This window comes from Bombina bombina, chromosome 1 (genome assembly GCF_027579735.1).
Source record: "Bombina bombina isolate aBomBom1 chromosome 1, aBomBom1.pri, whole genome shotgun sequence".
Lineage (NCBI taxonomy): Eukaryota > Metazoa > Chordata > Amphibia > Anura > Bombinatoridae > Bombina > Bombina bombina.
Window position 1 is genome coordinate 1321867722 of NC_069499.1, and position 21729 is coordinate 1321889450.

Below are 21729 nucleotides of genomic sequence, written 5' to 3' on the forward strand. Positions count from 1 at the left end.
AATAGAACTTAATTTAAAAACTGGGTGTATTTAAAAACACTAGAGAACTTTTAGGTAGTATTATATAATTGGTCTGAGGTATCTGACCTCGTTGATAATATGGCTGATCAGTCAGTTTTACAGTTTAGCTGAAGTCTCAATTTGTGTGAAATGAACCAGATAAATAAAGAGTTTGTAATTATTGGTTTAAGCACTGGATATTCTGTATTGGACCAATAAGTAGAATTATATGGTTTAGTTAAATGCTAATAGTTGCTCGAATGTCATCTCCTATTCTGGTTCTATTTACATATAACCGCTGCTCATTTAGTAATGTATAAGTCAAGTTACATGAGTATTGGTGTACATCATCCTATAAGGGCGTAATAGTCACTTGGCTACCCCTATTAGCAGAATATTTATATATCACCTATTGGCTTAGTTAGTTAATATTCCAGTGTTGTAACACTCCCCAACGAGAGCAAATTACAGAATTATACCAATTGTGTTGAGTGTGTGGAGGAAAGATTCTCTCACGTGCATTTGGCTCAGTGGTGTTAAGAATAATAATGCTAAGCAGCTTTATGCCCTTAGGACTAATAGTTGTCACATTAACCAAAGTTGACAGTTATTAATATCAATATTATTAGGCTGGCTAAGTTGCAGCCTTGTAATTGTAACCTTATTGCAACAAGGGTTAACTTAAATCCCAGAGGACTCTATAAAGATTGGCATGTATTAAGCTAGCAACAGTGAATGATAAATAATGCACTATATACGGAGAGCTGAATGCCAGTATAGCAATTTAAATATTGTATAAATTACTTAACAAGTAACAATATAACAGACAATTCTCTAGTTGCTCCAAAACACCCTTTACCTTGACTAAGAGGGTATGATTATACTAGATATTCTCTGATCTGCACCATATATTTATAGGATTGTTGCGTGCATTGCTAAAGTTAAGTACTAAAGCACTATAATGTTGTAATTCTGCTTGACAGATATAATTTGCCGCAATAGCGGTCTGGCAAGCACATTATGTGACAGGGTATGTTGACTTTAAGCTACTGAACCCAGCTAATAAGTAACGTTGAAAATAAATTCATTATTACGTAAATATCTGGGGGTAACAATAAGCCTTTATCTTGATCCTTATTATACACTATCAAATAGGTTCGTTGCAACTGCAGTCATTAAAATTACAGTATAATTGTATGTATAAAACTATGCAGTCTGTTACAAACCTATAGCGAAACAATGTTGCTGTTTGTGGATTTTCTATGATAAGTAACAAAATAGCAGACCAGAGAGAGCAGCGGTAATAACAGTGACCGCTCAATGAGACGACAGGTCTCAATGTGTTGGAGTGGTACTCCTGAGACAATTAAGCTGACTGACTAATCTGAGTATACGTTATATCGTCAGCTCAGATATCATTTATTTACATAGCTAAAAGTGCTGCTAGACTCTAAAATAGAGGGGACCCAATTCCCCCTTCTCCTGACATGTTTCGCCGGATAAAACGGCTTTTTCGAAGGCGGGAGGGAACAAAAGAGGCAGACCCTAGTGTGAGGGCACCACAGCCTGCAAACTTTTTCTCCCGAAAACTGCTTCGGCAGAAGTAAACACATCAAACTTGTACAATTTAGAAAAAGAAAAAAAAAATGTGTAAGGAGGACCAGGTAGCCGCCATAGAGGCTTCGTACTTAAAAGCCCAGGAGGAAGCCACTGCTCTAGTAAAATGAGCCATTATCCTATCAGGAGGCTTTTGTCCCACTGTCTTGCAAGCCAAGCGGATGATACTCCTCAACCAGAAAGATAGGGAAGTCAACGTGGCCTTTATGCCCCCTACACCTACCCGAAAAGATTATAAAGAGGAAGATTGTCTGAACGCCTTAGTAACCTGAAGATAAAACTTCAAGGCACGAACCACATCTAGATTATAAAGCAAACGTTCCTCCGCTGAAGATGGATTAGGACACAAAGAAGGAACAACGATCTCTTGATTAATGTTACAAACACCAACTTAGGGAGGAACCTTAATATAGTACATAAAACCACCTTATCAGCATGAAAAACAAGATAAGGGGGGCCACATTGCAAAGCAGAAATCTCAGCAACTCTGCGCACAGAGGCAAAAGCCAACAAAAAAAAAAAACCTTCCAAGATAATTTAATGTTAACAGTATGCATAGGCTCAATCGGAGCCTGCTGCAAAACACGAAGAACAAGATTGAGGCTCCAACCATAACCTTATGACAGGAAAAGCCACGCACTTCACACCAGTACAAGCAAGTCCTCCACACTTTATGATCGATACGAGTAACTGGCTTACGAGCTTGAATCAGAGTGTCGATAACACTCTCAGAAAACCCTCTCTTGGCTAAGACTAAACGTTCTCTCCACGCAAACAGCCTCAGAATCTAGATTTTGATGTACGAAAGGACCCTGTACCAGCAAATCTCTGCAACAAGGTAACCTCCATTGAGGAGATGAGGACATCCCCACCAGATCCGCAAACCACGTCCTACGCGGCCACGATAGAGGAAACGGAATCACTGGTGCTCGCTCCTGCTTAATGCGGGCCACCACATGAGGGAGAAGCGGTAGTGGAGGAAAAAGATATGAGTCTGAACCTCTATGGCACTGCTAGGGAATCTATCAGTTCCCGCCTGAGGATCCCTCGACCCGTACTTGGGTAGCTTGTTGAGGCGGGATGCCATGAGATCAATCTCCGGCGTCCCCCACTCACTGCATATCTCTGAGACCAATACCCTGGGTGAAAAGTTTGCCTGCTGAGAAAAGTCCACTTCTCAGTTGTCCACACCCGGAATGTGGATTGCTGACAGCGTACACCTGTGAGTCTCCACCCACTCGAGTAGCTGAGATACTTCCCCCCTGATGGTTGATGTAGGCAACCGAAGTTACATTGATTGAAATCTGATAAACTGGGACAAACCCAGAAAGGGCCAAGCCTTCAGAGCATTGAAGATTGCTCGGAGTTCCAATATATTGATCGGAAGGGAGGACTCCTCCTGAGTCCACAGGCCTTAAGCCTTCTTGGCACCCCAAACGGCTCACCAGCCGGAAAGGCTTGCATCCGTAGTCACAATCTCCCTGGACTGTCAAAAAGCACGAGCCTTGGGACAGATGATCTGGACAGACACACCAAGAGAGCGAGTCTCAACAGGTTGTCCAGCACAATCTGTAGAGACTGATCTGAATGGTCGCCGTTCCATTGTCTCAGCATGAATAGTTGTAAGGGTCCAAGATGGAATCTGGCAAAGGGAATAATGTCCATACAGGACACCCTGAGACCGATCACCTCCATACAGTGAGGGTCTCAAGGAGGCCTGGAGGGCAAGACCTGCAGTAGTTAGCTTGCAACGTCTCTGATCTGTGGATATAGAGTCTATTATTGTCCCCAGGAAATTCACCCTTTTATTTGGAGTAAGAACTCTTTTCCAAGTTCTCTTCCATCCATGTGATCTAAGAAGACTGAGAAGGGACTGAGTGTTCTTCCACTAGATGAAAAGATGGTGCCTGTACCAAGAGATCATCCAGGTAAGGCGCTACTGCTATACCTCGCGTTCGGGCAACGGCTAGAAAAGCCCCCAGAACCTTTGTAAATATCCTAACAGTAGCTAGTCCAAACAGAAGAGCTATGAACTGGAAGAGCTGGTCCAGAAAAGCAAACCTCGGGAACTGAAAATGTTCCGAATATCAGAACGTGAAGGTATGCATCCTTCAGGTACTATGGTGGTCATAAACTGTCCTTCCTGAACTAGAGGAAGGATTGACCATACTGTCTCCATCTTGAAAGAGGGAACATCCAGAAACTTGTTTAGACACTAAGTCCATTATTGGACGAAAAGTTCCCTCCTTTTTTGGAACCATGAAAAGGTTTGAATAAAACCCCAAACCTCTGTCTGCTGTAGGTACCAGGACATTTACTCCTAGAGAGGAGAGATCCCGTACACAACCTAAAAAGGCAGTCCTCTTTTCTGGTCTTGTAGATCGTCTGGAAAGAAGGAATCTGCGGATGAGATTTGAATCCTATCCGGTATCCCTGAGAAACAACCTCCAGGACCAAAGGATCCTGTACATCCTGGAACCAAGCGTCTGAAAAAATAAAAGACAGCGTCTGCCCCCTACTCAATCCGATCACGGATCGGGGTCCGCCCCTTCATGCCGATTTGTTCACAGCAGGCTTCTTAGTCTGTTTGGATTTATTCCAGGACTGAGCCAGCTTCCAAGTACTCTTGGGCTGCTTGGGCTTAGAGGATTTCTGTCAAGATTTGTCAGAACAAAAATTAGACAATTGCCGTCCCTTAGACCTATTCTTATCCTGTGGTAGGAATGCACCTTTACCTCTGGTAACTGTAGAAATAATGAATAATGGAGTCCAGCCCTGGACCAAATAAAGTCTTCCCCTTGAAAGGAAGGGAAAGAAATCTGGATTTAGAAGTCATATCCGCAGACCAAGACTTCAACCAGAGAGCCCGATGGGCTAGGACCACAAAGCCATAAGCCTTTGCATTTAGGTGAATAATCTGCATATTCGTGTCACAGATGAAGTTAGCAATTCTCAGAGCTTTAATGCTCTCCTTAAAATCCTCGAAGGGAGTTTCCACCTCAATGAGCTCAGAGTGTTGCACCAGTAGGTAGATGCTCCAGCAACCGCGGCTCCAGCTGCCGCCGGTTGAAATAAAAACCCTGTATGTTGAAACATCTTCCTCAAAAAAGTTTACATTTTCTTAAAAGAAGAAGAACTATCCTCCAGAAGGATAGTAGCACTCTTAGCCAGCGTAGAAATAGCATCATCGACCCACAATTCCAATTGTAAGTCAGGGATCGGGATTTTTTTTTTTTTTTTTTAAAGTAGACGAGGGGAAAGAAGAAGTTCCTATTTTTTCCCCATTCGTTACTAATAATGTTTGCCATATTGATGGGCACAGGAAAAGTCAGAGGGACCTTTCTGTCTTCATACACCCTGTCTAATTTAGGGATCTTAGGCTCCTCAGGTAATTTAGCCTCTGGAACCTCTAGCGTATACAGAACCTTCTTTAGTATAAACGCAGATGCTCAATTTTAAATCTAAAAGGATGGTTCCTCCGCTGAAGGAGGTTTAGAAACTGAAGTCTCTGATTCAGAAAGTTCACCCTCTGAAGTTATAGGTTAACTCATCCTCGGATAGCTGGGACATCATAGCTAAATCCGACAAATATTTAGATGAATCTAGGTCAGGAGAACTATGTTTAAACGTTCTCTTAAGTTTGATAGAGGGAGGCAAGGCACTCCAAATGGATTAGTTGAGCCACAGGGAACTGCACGTGGAGCTGGTAGCGTAGAAAGGGTAGTAATCTCTCGGGACAGATTGCTGAGAGGTAGACGGCTCAGAGGGACTAATAGCAGGCTTGTCTCCCTTCTTAAACTTTAGAACAGTGATTAGGCAAATGGAACAAAATTGAGCAGACAGGCAAACCACTGCCACCTAACAATATAAATAGGAATTATCAGTACAGGAGGAGCGGAACCTTCTAATGTAGTATCAGAGTCCTCTATAACAAGAAACCCTTTTATTAAAAAAAAAACAGCACCTTTATAATCCCAATGGCTGGGGCATTCACCACCTCCTAGACCCAGACAGCTAACAGTGAAAACGCTCTCCTTAGGAGTGATGTCCACAGCAGGATTGTAGTAAAATGAAAAGACTGCACCCGGTCACGTGGTGCGTAGAACAGTACTTCCCCTAAAATGAAAAAGGCGCTAAGGTATTATGAGCTGCGCCACACTCAAAAACTAAAGTGAAACCTGTTTGTTCCAAGCCAAAAGCACACTGTCTATGAGCCCAAAAACTTACATTAAAGCAGTTATAAATAACCCCTAGCTGTTCAAATAATCTCCCGGAAGGATATATTAACCCTTGATCCGATTGAGGTATAAAGGAGCCACACTGTGACCCTGTATAGCAAAAGTTTTTATATAAAATGTCACACTCCAGGATCCATGCTGTGGAACAGGCACAGCCTCCCAAGTGTGACAGTCTTGCAGCGACGCTCTGACATGGACTAGAGTGTGTAACAGCAAGGAGCTGTTAGGGGACTGTCTGGATGGGTTTGCAGAAAAACTTTCCCTGCATCTCCAGTAATTATATCAACCTCTCAGTGAGAGTATTGAAGAGTTTAACCCCAGTCCTTTCTTAAAGGGAACATACCCATTACAGGACTATCCAAAATCTTCTGACACCTCCTATATTGACGAAAAGCAAAGAATGACTGGGGGATAGGGGAAGTAGGAGGGATATTTAAGCCTATGGCTGGGGTGTATTTGCCTCCTCCTGGTGGCCAGGTGTTGTATTTTCCCCCCAACAGTAAGGAATGAAGTTGTGAACTCTCCCTGCCTGATGGAAGGAAAGCATGATTTTACAAACTCTAGATAGACAGTATTTCACCCCCTCAGATATGAAAAATGCAGCAACTGCAATTACAGGAAGCAACTGAGAAGAAGCTCTGATATGGCTACCAATTGACCTAGGAATTGTAGAAAACAAAACACACGCACTGCCAAAATAAGAGAAGCGCGCTACATTAGCTTCTAAAAAAATAATTTGCCTGACAGAAAAACATAATTTATGTAAAAATTTACCTGATAAATTCATTTTTCTTTCATATTGGCAAGAGTCCATGAGCTAGTGACGTATGGGATATACAATCCTACCAGGAGGGGCAAAGTTTCCCAAACCTCAAAATGCCTATAAATACACCCCTCACGACACCCACAATTCAGTTTAACGAATAGCCAAGTAGTGGGGTGATAAAGGAGTAAAAAGCATCAACAAAGGAATTTGGAAATAATTGTGCTTTATACAAAAACAATCATAGCCACCATAAAAAGGGTGGGCCTTATGGACTCTTGCCAATATGAAAAATTAATTTATCAGGTAAATTCTTACATAAATTATGTTGTGGAACTCCACGCAAGAGTCACTAGAGAGGGAGGGATAAAAATAAAGAACAGCCATTTTCCACTGAAAAAAATAATCCACAACCCAAATTATAAGTTTATTCTTTAATGACAAGAAAAACTTAAAATATCAGCAGAAGAATCAAACTGAAAAAGCTGCCTGAAGAACTTTTCTACCAAAAACTGCTTCTGAAGAACCAAATACATCAAAAACGGTAGAATTTAGTAAATATATGCAAAGAGGACCAAGTCACCGCTTTGCAATTCTGATCAACTGAAGCTTAATTCTTAAAAGCGGAGACTGATCTAGTAGAATGAGCTGTAATTCTGAGGCGGGCCTGACCCGAATCAAAATAAGCTTGTTGAATCAAAAGCTTTAACCAAGAAGCCAAGGAAATAGCAGAAGCCTTCTGACCTTTCCTAGAACCAGAAAATATAACAAATAGACTAGAAGTCTTCCTGAAATCTTTAGTAGCTTCAACATAATATTTCAAAGCTCTCACCACATCCAAAGAATGTAAGGATCTTTCCAAAGAATTCTTAGGATTAGGACACAAGGAAGGGACAACAATTTCTATACTAATGTTGTTAGAATTCACAACCTTAGGTAAAAATTTAAAAGAAGTCCGCAAAACCGCCTTATCCTAATGAGAAATCAGAAAAGGATATTCACAAGAAAGAGCAGATAGCTCAGAAACTCTTCTAGCAGAAGAGATGGCCAAAAGGAACAACACTTTCCAAGAAAGTAGTTTAATGTACAAAGAATGCATAGGCTCAAATGGAGGAGCCTGAAAAAGCCCTCAAAACCAAATTAAGACTCCAAGGAGGAGAGATTGATTTAATGACAGGCTTGATACGAACCAAAGCCTGTACAAAACAGTGAATATCAGGAAGTTTGGCAATCTTTCTGTGAAATAAAACAAAGAGCAGAGATTTGTCCCTTCAAGGAACTTGCAGACAAACCCCTATCCAAACCATCCTGAAGAAATTGTAAAATTCTAGGAATTCTAAAAGAATTTACGAGTTTGTAACATAGTATTAATCACCGAGTCAGAGAAACCTCTATGACTTATCACTAGGCGTTCAATTTCCACACCATCAAATTTAATGATTTGAGATCCTGATGGAAAAACGGACCTTGCGACAATAGGTCCGGCCTTAACGGAAGTGGCCAAGGTTGGCAACTGGACATCCGAACAAGATCCACATACCAAAACCTGTGAGGCCATGCTGGAGCCACCAGCAACATAAACGATTGTTCCATGATGATTTAGGAAACCACTCTTGGAAGAAGAGCTAGAGGATGGAAAATATAAGCAGGTTGATAACACCAAGGAAGTGTCAATGCATCCACTGTTTCCGCCTAAAAATCCCTGGACAGGTATCTGGGAAGTTTCTTGTTTAGATGAGAGGCCATCAGATCTATCTCTGGAAGACCCCACATCTGAACAATCTGAGAAAACACATCTGGATGGAGAGACCACTCCCCCGGATGTAAAGTCTGACGGCTGAGAAATCCGCCTCCCATTTGTCTACACCTGGGATATGCACCGCAGAAATTAGACAGGAGCTGGATTCTGCCCAAATAAGTATCAGAGATACTTCTTTCATAGCTTGGGGACTGAGTCCCACCCTGACGATTGACATATGCCACTGTTGTGATATTGTTTGTCTGAAAACAAATGAACGGTTCTCTCCAAAACTGAAGAACTCTGAGAATTGCACGGAGTTCTAAAATACTGATTGGTAACCTCGCCTCTTGAGATTTCCAAACCCCTTGTGCTGTCAGAGATACCCAAATAGCTCCCCAACCTGAAAAACCGCATCTGTTGTGATCACAGTCCAGGTTGGCCGAACAAAAGAAGCCCCTTGAACTAAACGCTGGTGATTTAACCACGTCAGAGTGTCGATGTTACAGAAGCATTAGTTATTTTGTTGTGAAGAGCTTATTTCCCAGCAGCAATGCCTGAACCAGCAAGCCAGCGCCTAAGAAGGGCTCCAAGAAAACCGTAACAAGTATCATTTCATAAAGAGTTAACTCTTTTTTTTCAGCTTTTAGAAACTATTGTCTAATCACCTCTGGAGCCAGACTGCTAATTGATAAGATGAACTTGTAAACTTGTTATCTTAAGTACTGTAATCCTATTGTGGCCTGTCAAAGGACAGTGCTCTCTATCTAAATGTGTGATGGGGGATTTTGTGCTTCCCCCCCTCTCCCCCTGGGAGTGCCCTGTGTGCATGTAACCTTAATAAAAAGCAGGCTGGGCATCCCAGTCCTGAGTTCTTGTTTGACCCTCAATCGCAGCGTTGACTCGTTTTTGTGGGCAGAAGGGTATCCTAGCGGTACTGCAGCTAAGGGAGATTATTCTATATTTGCGAGACTCATATAGAATACTATGGAAAGCAGCTTCTCCCCTCTTTAGCAATAGGGATCCAGGCTACTAAGCGGTCCATCTCTCAGCGAGACTAAGGGTAACCGTAACATTTGGCGGCAGCGGCGGGATTTTCCTGGATTTTAGGAGAGGTACAGAACGGATGGAGAGCGCTTACGAAAAATTGAAGCGTACAACCCAAAAGGATTTACTTGAAAGCAGAGGGGGGTACGCCAGCAACCGGCCGAGGAGAGAGCTGATCGCAGAATTGACCGAACTGGATCAGAGCTTCACAATGGCGGAAACACCGACCACGATTAGTGACGAAAAAACCAGGATTGTTCGGGAAAGGCTCTCATTATACGGGCCGAACCCCTCCATGGAATTGGTACAGCAGTTGATGGCAGAGGCGGACGAGGATATACGAGAGACTCGAGCCCACGAACTCAACCTAGCGAATGCACACCGCAATGCTGAAGCCCCGCAGGTAATCATCCCTGTCGAAAATGCTGGGAGGCCCAAGATACCCTATGCGGCATTTCGACCCTTCCTAGAGAGCGAGATAGGGATTGATGAATATTTGGCGGACTTCGAAAGGCAATGTGCCCTGCACCAGATTCCCAACAGAGAGTGGCCCACGATATTGTCTGGGAAACTATCCGGGCGAGCCCTGGAAGCCTTTCGTACTCTGGGTGCTGAGGAAGTGACACAGTATGAGCTAGTTAAGGAGACACTGTTGCGACGGTACGCTGTAACTCCGGACACGTATCGCCGACAGTTTCGGGGCACGGAAAAGAAGCCTAACGATACCCATATGGAATGGGCGCACCGAATGCGGAGAGCGGCAAATCACTGGCTGAGCGGAAGTAAAGCGGTGACTGGGGAGGAAATTTTACAATTGTTTCTCTTAGAACATTTTTATAATGGCATGGAACAGCAAGGGAAGGAATGGCTGCGAGACAGGCGGCCTTCTACCTTAGAAGAAGCAGCCAAATTGGCCGATGAACATTATGACTCCCGTCTTCACGAACCCATGAACTACCGAGCTCCAGCACGGGTCGAACCCAGAGAGGTTTACCGTGCACCCCCTCGTACTGAATTCCGAGCCCCGGTGCCCACAAGGCCCGTCCGACACTCAGGACCACCCAATAACAGCTCTGAGCGTCCCAGACCGACTTGCCACCGATGCAAGCAACCAGGGCATTTCATGGCTAGCTGCCCCCTTAATACGCACCAGACACCCAGGAATTACAATTACCCCTCTGGGTCCTATCGTCCGGCCCGGGCCCTCTGTGTTAACCAAGAGGCCCCTATGGAGGGATATGTGGGGCCGCTTCACGAGGCAGACCCTGTATATGCTGCCTCAGATAACCGCCAGCACCATCGGCAGAGGGTATGGCTCGAGGGGCGATCTACCGAGGGATTGCGAGACACAGGGGCTACTATCACGCTGGTACAGAGTCATTTGGTGCCAGAGCACAAGCGATCCGGACAGACTGTGGCCGTTAGAGTGGCGGGGGGGGGGATGTGTACAAAATTCCAACAGCTAAAGTGCATCTTGATTGGGGAGCGGGAAAGGGGGCTGTGAACGTGGGCCTAATGGATAATTTACCTGCCGAAGTACTACTGGGCAACGATTTGGGCCCCATGACTTCTGCCTATGCTCCAGTATGCAACAACGAGGCGGACCCAGTGACTACACGGGCCCAAGCCCGGACGGAGCGAGAGCTCTCACCAGTGCGGGAGACACAGGTAAGACCTACCCCGACCTTGCCTGACAGGTTAGGCCCCATACCCTGGGACACCCCAGATGCTTTCGAGGCAGAGTCTAAGACTGACCCGACCTTACAAAAGTACCGGGAACGAGCAGAGACCGGAGGGGGCGGGGCAGATAACGAAACATTCTTATGGGAAAAAGGGAAACTATACCGCTGGACAGAGAAAAGGGGACAGCGTAGGCGACAGCTGGTAGTGCCCCACAAATACCGTCAAGAAATCCTCAAAATAGGCCACGACATCCCCTTAGCAGGCCACCTAGCCGTTACCCGTACCCTACACCGCATTACTCACACGTTCTTTTGGCCAGGGGTGCACGCTGACGTTAGAACTTACTGTAACACCTGCGATGTGTGTCAACGAGTAGGAAGGCGAGGCGATCACCCTAAAGCCCAGCTAGTAAATATGCCCATTGTAGAGGAACCCTTCAGCCGGGTTGCTATTGACCTAGTGGGACCACTGGCTACCCCTAGTCCCTCCGGTAAGCGATACATTCTTACCGTAGTGGACTACGCTACCAGGTACCCAGAGGCTGTCGCCCTATCCAACATACAAGCGGATACGGTAGCGAATGCACTAGTACAGGTGTTCTCCCGGGTAGGATTTCCAAAAGAAATCCTATCCGACCGAGGCACCCAATTTACGGCTGAATTGACCCAACAACTCTGGCAGGTTTGCAAAATTAAGTCCCTCCTGAGCTCCCCATACCACCCCCAGACGAACGGGCTGTGTGAGAGGTTCAATGGGACCCTCAAGCAAATGCTCAAGACGTTCACTCAGGAATACCGAGACTGGGAACGCTTCCTGCCGCACCTCCTATTTGCTTATCGGGAGGTGCCCCAGGAAACGACAGGGTTCTCTCCCTTCGAGTTGCTCTACGGAAGAAAGGTACGGGGACCCCTAAACCTGATCCGGGAGCACTGGGAGGGAGAGATGGAGGCTGACGGTGTCCCCATTGTGCCATACGTGCTGGAACTCAGGGACCGAATGGAGCAATTAGCCAAATCCGTGCGGGCTAATCTCCAGTTGGCCCAGAGAAGACAGAAAGTATGGTACGATCGGGGGGCCCGAAAGAGAATCTTCACCATAGGACAAAAGGTGTTAGTACTTAAGCCGGTGAAGACAGACAAATTGCAGGCGTCCTGGCAGGGTCCCTACCAGATCGTAGAGAAAAGGGGAGACACCACTTATGTGATAGCTAGCTGCCACGACAACAATCTTAGAAAGACATTCCATGTAAACATGCTCAAGGAATATTTTGAGCGGCCAGAGAACGTGACGGCCGTATGTTGTTCCCCTCAGGAAGACCCCGACAGTTTACCCATTCCAGACCTATTAGAAAAGAGCATCCCCACAGGTATAGTGGCGCAGGTTCAGATAGGGGACCGACTTAGCCCCACTGAAAGGGAGCAGCTCAACCAACTCCTCCAGTCTAAACACCTCACCTTCTCCGCGAAGCCAGGGTACACTACTTTAACCACCCACCAGGTAGATACTCCGGGACAAGCTCCCTTGCGCCAGGCTCCGTACCGAATCCCCGAAGCAGTTAGGACAGGAATGAAGAAGGAGATCGATGAGATGCTCCAGCTCAGGGTAATTGAGCCCTCCGATAGTCCCTGGGCCTCCCCAGTTGTCTTGGTGCCCAAGAAAGATGGGACCACCCGGTTCTGCGTAGACTATCGGAGGCTCAATGAAAATACCGTGACGGACGCTTACCCTATGCCCAGGGTAGACGAGCTACTCGATCGTATAGCCAGGGGAAATTACCTGACCACTATTGACCTCTGCAAAGGTTACTGGCAGATTCCCCTGGCCCCGGAGGCTATCCCCAAGTCGGCATTCGTCACCCCATTCGGCTTATATCAGTTTAGGGTAATGCCGTTTGGGATGAAGAATGCCCCAGCTACATTCCAGCGCTTGGTGGATAGGCTCCTGGATGGCTTCCAGAGTTTTGCTTGCGCCTACCTGGACGACATAGCGATCCACAGTGAGTCCTGGGAGGACCACTTAGCTCATGTGGGAATGGTTCTGGATCAGATCCGGGCTGCTGGCCTGACTCTGAAGCCAGAAAAATGCCACTTTGGGATGGCCGAGGTACAGTACCTGGGTCACCGGGTGGGGTGTGGAAAGCAGCGACCAGAGCCGGCCAAAATAGAAGCTGTCGCCAATTGGCCCACCCCCATCACTAAGACTCAGGTCCTAGCCTTCCTGGGCACGGCAGGGTACTATAGACGGTTCGTACCAGACTACAGCACACTTGCCAAACCCCTGACTGACTTGACCAAGAAGAACTTACCTCGACAGGTCCTGTGGTCTCCCCACTGTGAAACGGCTTTCCAGGCTCTCAAAAATGCTCTAATTAACGCTCCTGTCTTGGCGGCCCCAGCCCTTAACAAACGTTTTATCGTCCATACAGATGCTTCCATGTTCGGGCTGGGAGCCGTCCTCAGCCAAGTAGGCAAAGATGGAGGGGAGCATCCAGTTGCCTACATCAGCCGGAAGCTCCTGCCCCGCGAAGTCAGCTATGCAGCGGTCGAAAAGGAGTGTTTGGCTTTGGTGTGGGCATTAAAGAAATTGACTCCCTATTTATATGGTCAGGAGTTCACTCTGGTCACCGACCATAACCCGTTGGTGTGGCTGAACCGGGTCTCTGGAGATAACGGCAGGCTATTACGTTGGAGCTTATCGTTGCAACCCTTCAATTTCACCATTACTTACAGACCTGGGAAACAGAATGGCAACGCCGACGGGTTGTCCAGACAAACCGACCTCAGCCCCGCATAATCAGCGGTCTGGACAGCCTTAGTCTGCCCCGAAAAGGGGTCAGACCGTGTCTGCCAGAGTGTTCCACAGAAAGGGAGCACTGTTACAGAAGCATTAGTTATTTTGTTGTGAAGAGCTTATTTCCCAGCAGCAATGCCTGAACCAGCAAGCCAGCGCCTAAGAAGGGCTCCAAGAAAACCGTAACAAGTATCATTTCATAAAGAGTTAACTCTTTTTTTTCAGCTTTTAGAAACTATTGTCTAATCACCTCTGGAGCCAGACTGCTAATTGATAAGATGAACTTGTAAACTTGTTATCTTAAGTACTGTAATCCTATTGTGGCCTGTCAAAGGACAGTGCTCTCTATCTAAATGTGTGATGGGGGATTTTGTGCTTCCCCCCCCTCTCCCCCTGGGAGTGCCCTGTGTGCATGTAACCTTAATAAAAAGCAGGCTGGGCATACCCAGTCCTGAGTTCTTGTTTGACCCTCAATCGCAGCGTTGACTCGTTTTTGTGGGCAGAAGGGTATCCTAGCGGTACTGCAGCTAAGGGAGATTATTCTATATTTGGGAGACTCATATAGAATACTATGGAAAGCAGCTTCTCCCCTCTTTAGCAATAGGGATCCAGGCTACTAAGCGGTCCATCTCTCAGCGAGACTAAGGGTAACCGTAACAGTCGAACATTGGGATTTAAGGATATTAATTGTGATATATTTGTATAATTCCCTGCACCATTGATTCAGCATACAAAGCTGGAGAGGTCTCATGTGAAAACGAGCAAAGGGGATCGCGTCCGAAGCTGCAGTCATGAGACCTAAAACTTCCATGCACATAGCCACTGAAAGGAATGACTGAGACTGAAGGTGCCGACAGGTTGCAACCAATTTCAAACGTCTCTTGTCTGTTAGAGACAGAGTCATGGACACTGAATCTATCTGGAAACCTAAAAAGGTGACCCTTGTCTGAGGAATCAATTAACTTTTTGGTAAATTGATCCTCCAACCATGTTTCCAAAGAAACAACACTAGTTGATTCGTGTGAGATTCTGCAGAATGTAAAGACTGAGCTAGTACCAAGATATCGTCCAAATAAATTAACACAGCAATACCCTGCTCTCTGGTTACAGAGAGCAGGGCACCGAGAACCTTTGAAAAGATTCTTGGAGCTGTTGCTAGGCTAAACGGAAGAGCAACAAATTGGTAATACTAGTCTAGAAAAGAGAATCTAAGGAACTGCTAATGATTTGGATGAATCTGAATATGAAGGTATGCATCCTGCAAGTCTATTGTGGACATATAATGTCCTTGCTGAACAAAAGGCAGAATAGTCCTTATAGTTACCATTTTGAAAGTTGGTACCCTTACATAACGATTCAAAATTTTCAGATCCAGAACTGGTCTGAATGAATTTTCCTTCTCTGGGACAATGAATAGATTTGAATAAAACCCCAGATAACTCCAGGTCTGAAAGACACTTCAGGAAAGCCTGAGCTTTTACTGGATTTGCTGGGATGTGAGAGAGAAAAAAAATCTCACAGGAGGCCTTACTCTGAGAATCCTATTAGATACCCCTGAGACAGACAATGTTCTGAATCCAATGATTTTGGACAGAATTTATCAAAACATCCTTGAAAAACCTTAATCTGCCCCTACCAGCTGAGCTGGAATGAGGGCCGCACCTTCATGCAGACTTAGAGGCTGACTTTGGTTTCTTAAATGGCTTGGATTTATTCCAATTTGAGGAAGGCTTCCAATTGGAAACAGATTCCTTGGGGGAAGGATTAGGTTTTTGTTCTTTATTTTGACGAAAGGAACGAAAACGGTTAGAAGCCTTAGATTTACCCTTAGGTTTTTTATCCTGGGGCAAAAAAAAAAAACACCCTTCCCCCCAGTAACAGTTGAAATATTAGAATCCAACTGAGAACCAAATAAATTATTACCTTGGAAAGAAAGAGAGATAGTAATCTAGATTTAGATGTCATATCAGCATTCCAAGATTTAAGCCACAAAGCTCTTCCAGCTAAAATAGCTAAAGACATAGATCTAACATCAATTTTGATAATATCAAAAATGGCATCACAAATAAAATGATTAGCATGTTGCAGTAAGCAAACAATGCTATATACGTCAGAATCCAATTCTTGCTAAATTCTCCAACCAAAAAGTTGATGCAGCCACAACATCAGCCAATGAAATTGCAGGCCTGAGAAGATGACCTGAATATAAATAGGCTTTTCTTAGATAAGATTCAAGTTTCCTATCTAAAGGATCTTTAAAAGACGTACTATCTTCCATAGGAATAGTGGTACATTAGCAAGAGTAGAAATAGCCCCATCAACTTTAGCAATCTTTTCCCAAAACTCTACTGAAATTGCTGGTAAAGGATACAATTTATTAAACCTTGAAGAAGGAATAAAATAAGTACCCGGCTTATTCCATTCCTTAGAAATCATATCAGAAATAGCATCAGGAATAGGAAAAACCTCTGGAGTAACCACAGGAGGTTTAAAAACAGAATTTAAACATTTACTAGTTTTAATGTCAAGAGGACTAGTTTCCTCAATATCCAAAGTAATTAACCCTTCTTTTAACAAAGAACGAATATACTCAATTTTAAATAAATAAGTAGATTTGTCAGTGTCAATATCTGAGGAAGGATCTTCTGAATCAGATAGATCCTCATCAGAGGAGGATAATTCATTATGTTGTCGGTCATTTAAAATTTCATCAACCTTCTGAGAAGTTTTAAAAGACCTTTTAAGTTTATTTGAAGGCGGAAAAGCAGACAGAGCCTTCTGAATAGAATCAGTAACAAATTCTTTAACATGTATAGGTATATCATGTACATTAGAAGTTGAAGGAACTGCAAACAGCAATGTACTATTACTGATGGACACCTTATCTGCATGTAAAAGTTTATCATGACAACTATTACAAATGACATTCAGAGATATAATCTCCACAAGTTTACAACAAATGCACTTAGCTTTGGTAGAACCGATATCAGGCAGCAAAGTTCAAACAGATAGTTCTGAGCCAGGATCAGATTGAGACATCTTGCAAAATGTAAAAGAAAAAAAACATATAAAGCAAAATTATCAATTTCTTTATATGACAGTTTCATGAATGGGGAAAAAAGCAAATAGCATAGCCCTCAAAATTTTTTGGCACCAACAGCATCCGGACACTCGAGTCACTAACGACGCAACCTTGTGCAAGGAACTCGGCATCAACTATGACGCCGGAAATGAAGAACTTGCGTCAACGGACGTACTTTCGTGCCAAAAAAATTCTCGCACCAAGGATGACGCAATAAAGTCTAGCATTTAGCGCACCCGCAGGCCTAATCCTGCCCGCAATTTGCAAAGAAAAATTAAGCCAATTTTAAACCCCAGGTAAGAAAAATATTTCTTAATATGTTTATTTTCCCCAAAATATGAAACAGACAGTCTGCAAAAAGGAAATACATGAACCTGACTAATGGCAAATATAAGTACAATACATATATTTAGAACTTTATATAAATGCATAAAGTGCCAAACCATAGCTGAGGTGTCTTAAGTAATAAAAATATACTTACCGAAAGACACCCATCCACATATAGCAGATAACTGTTTCAGTTCTGGTTTGGCTATCAGTAGAGGTAATGGTATATGAGAGTATATCGTCGATCTGAAAAGGGAGGTAGGAGATTAATCTCTACAACCGATAACAGAGAACCTATGAAATAGATCCGCCGTGAGGAAAACCATTGCATTCAATAGGTGATACTCCCTTCACATCCCTCTGACATTCACTGTACTCTGAGAGGAATCGGGATTCAAAATGCTGAGAAGCGCATCTCAACGTAGAAATCTTAGCACAAACTTACTTCACCACCTCCATAGGAGGCAAAGTTTGTAAAGCTGAATTGTGGGTGTGGTGAGGGGTGTATTTATAGGCATTTTGAGGTTTGGGAAACTTTGCCCCTCCTGGTAGGATTGTATATCCCATACGTCACTAGCTCATGGACTCTTGCCAATTACATGAAAGAAAACAAGAGCCAAGTCTGCAATGCAGAACATATGTGAGAAAGAACCGCGTTATAGACCGCACTATAAAACTAAATGGAGAAACTCTCAGCCCACCAGAGCACACACTAATGCCACAGATATAAACAACAGAGGAAGAATTTTAAAACTTAAAATCCAAAGCTAAAAGAAAGTTTCTAAATAAATGCCTGCTTAGTGGTAAAATGTATATTTCACTGCATCCTTTAGTAACATGTGACAGCAAACGCATTACACATGGCATATAACACTAGTAACCCTTATTGTGCATAACTGAAGGTGACTGGTCTGTTCCCTGGCTATGCTTTACAAGTGAAAACGTACCTACTAATAGCCAGCAAGCTATGTGAGTGCATCTGAACTTTGTTCTTTCCTGCAGCTGGGTAGTAGACTGGGTGCCATTAAGCTGTGTGCAGAAGGGAGCTCATCAAGTGCTGTGCAAGCTACAGCAGAGGATACTGGAGAGGAGCCAATTAAAGGTCCCTGTGACACCTTTGGAAGGCTTGTGACTGGAGTACTGGGTAGTGACACAGGATTTCCCTACGGTATTTCAAACACCCCTTATTGCTGCCTGAGGGGGTTAATGGGTCTCATAGGTTTGAGCACCCCTTTCAAAGTAGATATGGAGCACCTCAAATTTTCACCTACTACCACGGAGGCAAAGAACAAAACAGATTCACAGGGAGGTTGGAGGGTTTTAAATTTCCTGGTGTTTAGCTTGTCTGACTCTTTTTAAAGGCAGGAATCACATACGTTAAGGCTCCTGGGCTCTCACCACTTTACAAAATAAAATGTTTAAAATCAACTCCAGTGAGTAATTTTATTGATTTGCTTTTTAAAAAACACTTACAAGCAGGTAATAGATATATTTAATCTAGCAATGTCAAATACATTTTTGAAGGCTATAAATGAGAAGTTACCTAAAGTTGGAGGACGTCTTCCCGTCTGTTTGGCATGTAAAAGCTTTCGGCTAATAAATATGTATCCACAAGGGCAGGATTTGCAGGCAACAGGAACCTGAAAGACAGAGCAGCAGTATTAAGTAACAAATACAGACAAGCAAGCCATTCCGAGATTAAAAAAAAAAAAACCCATTATGATAGCTCATAGTTAAAGTCTTTTTTAAAAGGGGATCCCAGAGGCAGAACTTTTCTTCACTTTCTGCGATGAAATTTTTTTTAGTGAAAATTTGTCTGCAGGTCATTTTAAAATATAATTCAATTTTAAATTAGGTAGTTACACTAAATCACCAGTGTAGTTATAAAAAAGGTGCATTGCTCACAAGAACATCTTACATTCAGAAGTCACAACTTTGCAGCCGGTGAAAGGTTGGGCGAGAAGTTGAAAATGTCCCTGAGAGCCAGTCAACAATAAATGCACTGCTGCTTTGCAGCGCTACTCCATATTTCATTGTTCCCTTCAAAAAGCACTTTGCTCTGGTTGCACTGTGTTAAGGAAAAGCTTAGCGCTGTTTGAAGAGAACAGTCTAATGCTAAGCAGTGCTGCAAAGTTAAAGTGCTAACATTTCCTGCATGTGTGTTATTCTTTCTGCAGACATGCTGCATTTTCTGCGATTACATCTCCAATCACAGCAGGTTCTGCCATGGGGAAGGGGATAATCGTTTCAATGAGTCTTAAATAAAAAAAACCAACAACAGTACAGCTACCGTATTTCTGTGAGCATATAAAACATATGCCATCAAAAGCAGGACTAACTACATCATTGATTCCAAGTGTTAAAAAACTAAATTTATGCTTACCTAATAAACTTCTCTCTTTCCGGATATGGTGAGTCCACGGAATCAATTACTGTTGGGAATATCCCTCCTGGCCAGCAGGAGGTGACAAAGAGCACCACAGCAAAGCTTTTAAGTATCAGTCCCCTTCCCACAATCCCCAGTAATTTGACCAAAGGAACAGGATAAAAAGGAGTCACATAAGGTGTAGAGGTGCCTGACGTTAAAAAACAAACAAAAAAAACAAAACAAAAAAAAAAACACCCGTCTTAAAACAAAGGGTGGGAATTAAATAAATTTATCAGGTAAGCATAAATTTTGTTTTCTTTCCCAAGATATGGGGAGTCCACGGAATCATCAATTACTGTTAAAGGGACACTGTACCCAAATTTTTTCTTTCGTGATTCAGATTGAGCATGAAATTTTAAGCAACTTTCTAATTTACTCCTATTATCAAATTTTCTTCATTCTCTTGGTATCTTTATTTGAAATGCAAGAATGTAAGTTTAGATGCCGGACCATTTTTGGTGAACAACCTGGGTTGTCCTTGCTGACTGGTGGATAAATTCATCCACCAATAAAAAATTGCTGTCCTGAGTACTGAAACCAAAAAAGCTTAGATGCCTTTTTCAAATAATGATAGCAAGAGAACGAAGAAAATTTGATAATAGGAGTAAATTAGAACGTTGAATGCTCTTTCTGAATTACAAAACAAAAAATTTGGGTTCAGTGTCCTTTTAAGAATTAATACCCAAGCCAGAGGACACAGATGATTAGGGAGGGACAAGACAGGTCGCCTAAACAGAAGCAAAAGTATCAAATTTATAAAATTTGGAAAAAGAAAATTTATGCTTACCTGATAAATTTGTTTCTTTTTAGACACTATGAGTCCACGGATTTCACCCATATTTGTGGGATTACGTCTCCTGGTCAGCAGGAGGAGGCAAAGAGCACCAAAGCAGAGCTGTATATATAGCTCCTCCCTTCCCTCCCACTCCAGTCATTCGACCGAAGTTAGGAAGAGAAAGGAAAAGCTAAGTTTAACCAAAAAAATAAAAACCTGTCTCATAGAACAGGGCGGGCCGTGGACTCATCGTGTCTAAAAAGAAACAAATTTATCAGGTAAGCATAAATTTTCTCTTTAAAGACACAATGAGTCCACAGATTTCATTCTTACTTGTAGGATACAATACCAAAGCCATAGTACACGGATGAAAAGGGAGGGACAAGACAGGGAACCTAAACGGAAGGCACCACTGCTTGAAGAACCTTTCTCCCAAAATCAGCCTCAGCCGAGGAAAAAAAGTATCAAGTTTGTAAAGTTTAGAAAAAGTGTGAAGAGAAGACCAAGTTGCAGCCTTGCAAATCTGCTCAACAGATGCATCATTTTTGAATGCCCATGAGGAAGCAACAGCCCTAGTGGAATGAGCCATAATCTTTTCAGGAGGCCCATGTCCAGCATTCTCATATGCAAAGCGGATGATACTCTTCAGCCAAAAGGATAGATGTAGCCATAGCTTTCTGACCCCTACATTTTCCTGAAAAAACAACAAATAAAGACGACGAATGAAAATCTTTAGTCGCTTGTAAGTAAAATTTCAATGCACGGACTACGTCCAAATTGTGCAGCAGACGTTCCTTCTGAGAAGGAGGATTAGGACACAAGGAAGGAACAACAATCTCCTGACTAATGTTCATGTTTGAAACAACTTTAGGAAGAAAACCAAGTTTAGTACGCAACACCACTTTATCTGCATGAAAAATAAGGTAAGGGGAATTATATTGCAAAGCCGAAAGCTCACATACTCTTCGAGCAGAAGAGATAGCAACAAGAAATAAAAACTTTCCAAGATAGTAACTTAATATCTATGGAATGCATAGGTTCAAACGGACCCCCCTGAGGAACCTTAAGAACTAAATTCAAACTCCAAGGAGGAGCAATTGGTCTAAACACAGGCCTGAGTCTAGTCAGAGCCTGACAAAAAGATTGAACATCTGCCAGACGCTTATGCAACAAAATAGAGACCTGCCCCTTTAGGGAACTCGCTGATAACCCCTTCTCCAATCCTTCTTGGAGAAAAGACA

At 43.4% G+C, this 21729-nt stretch overlaps 1 protein-coding gene across 2 annotated transcripts in view; it reads right to left on the bottom strand.

Moving 5' to 3' along the window:
* C1H16orf87 (chromosome 1 C16orf87 homolog) overlaps positions 1–21729 on the bottom strand; it is a 149491-nt gene that overhangs the window by 5469 nt on the left and 122293 nt on the right. For both annotated transcript variants that reach the window (XM_053701908.1, XM_053701916.1), the window contains exon 2: positions 18829–18925. In XM_053701908.1, coding sequence (XP_053557883.1) covers positions 18829–18925 — 97 coding nt within the window. The remainder of the gene's footprint in view (positions 1–18828; positions 18926–21729) is intronic.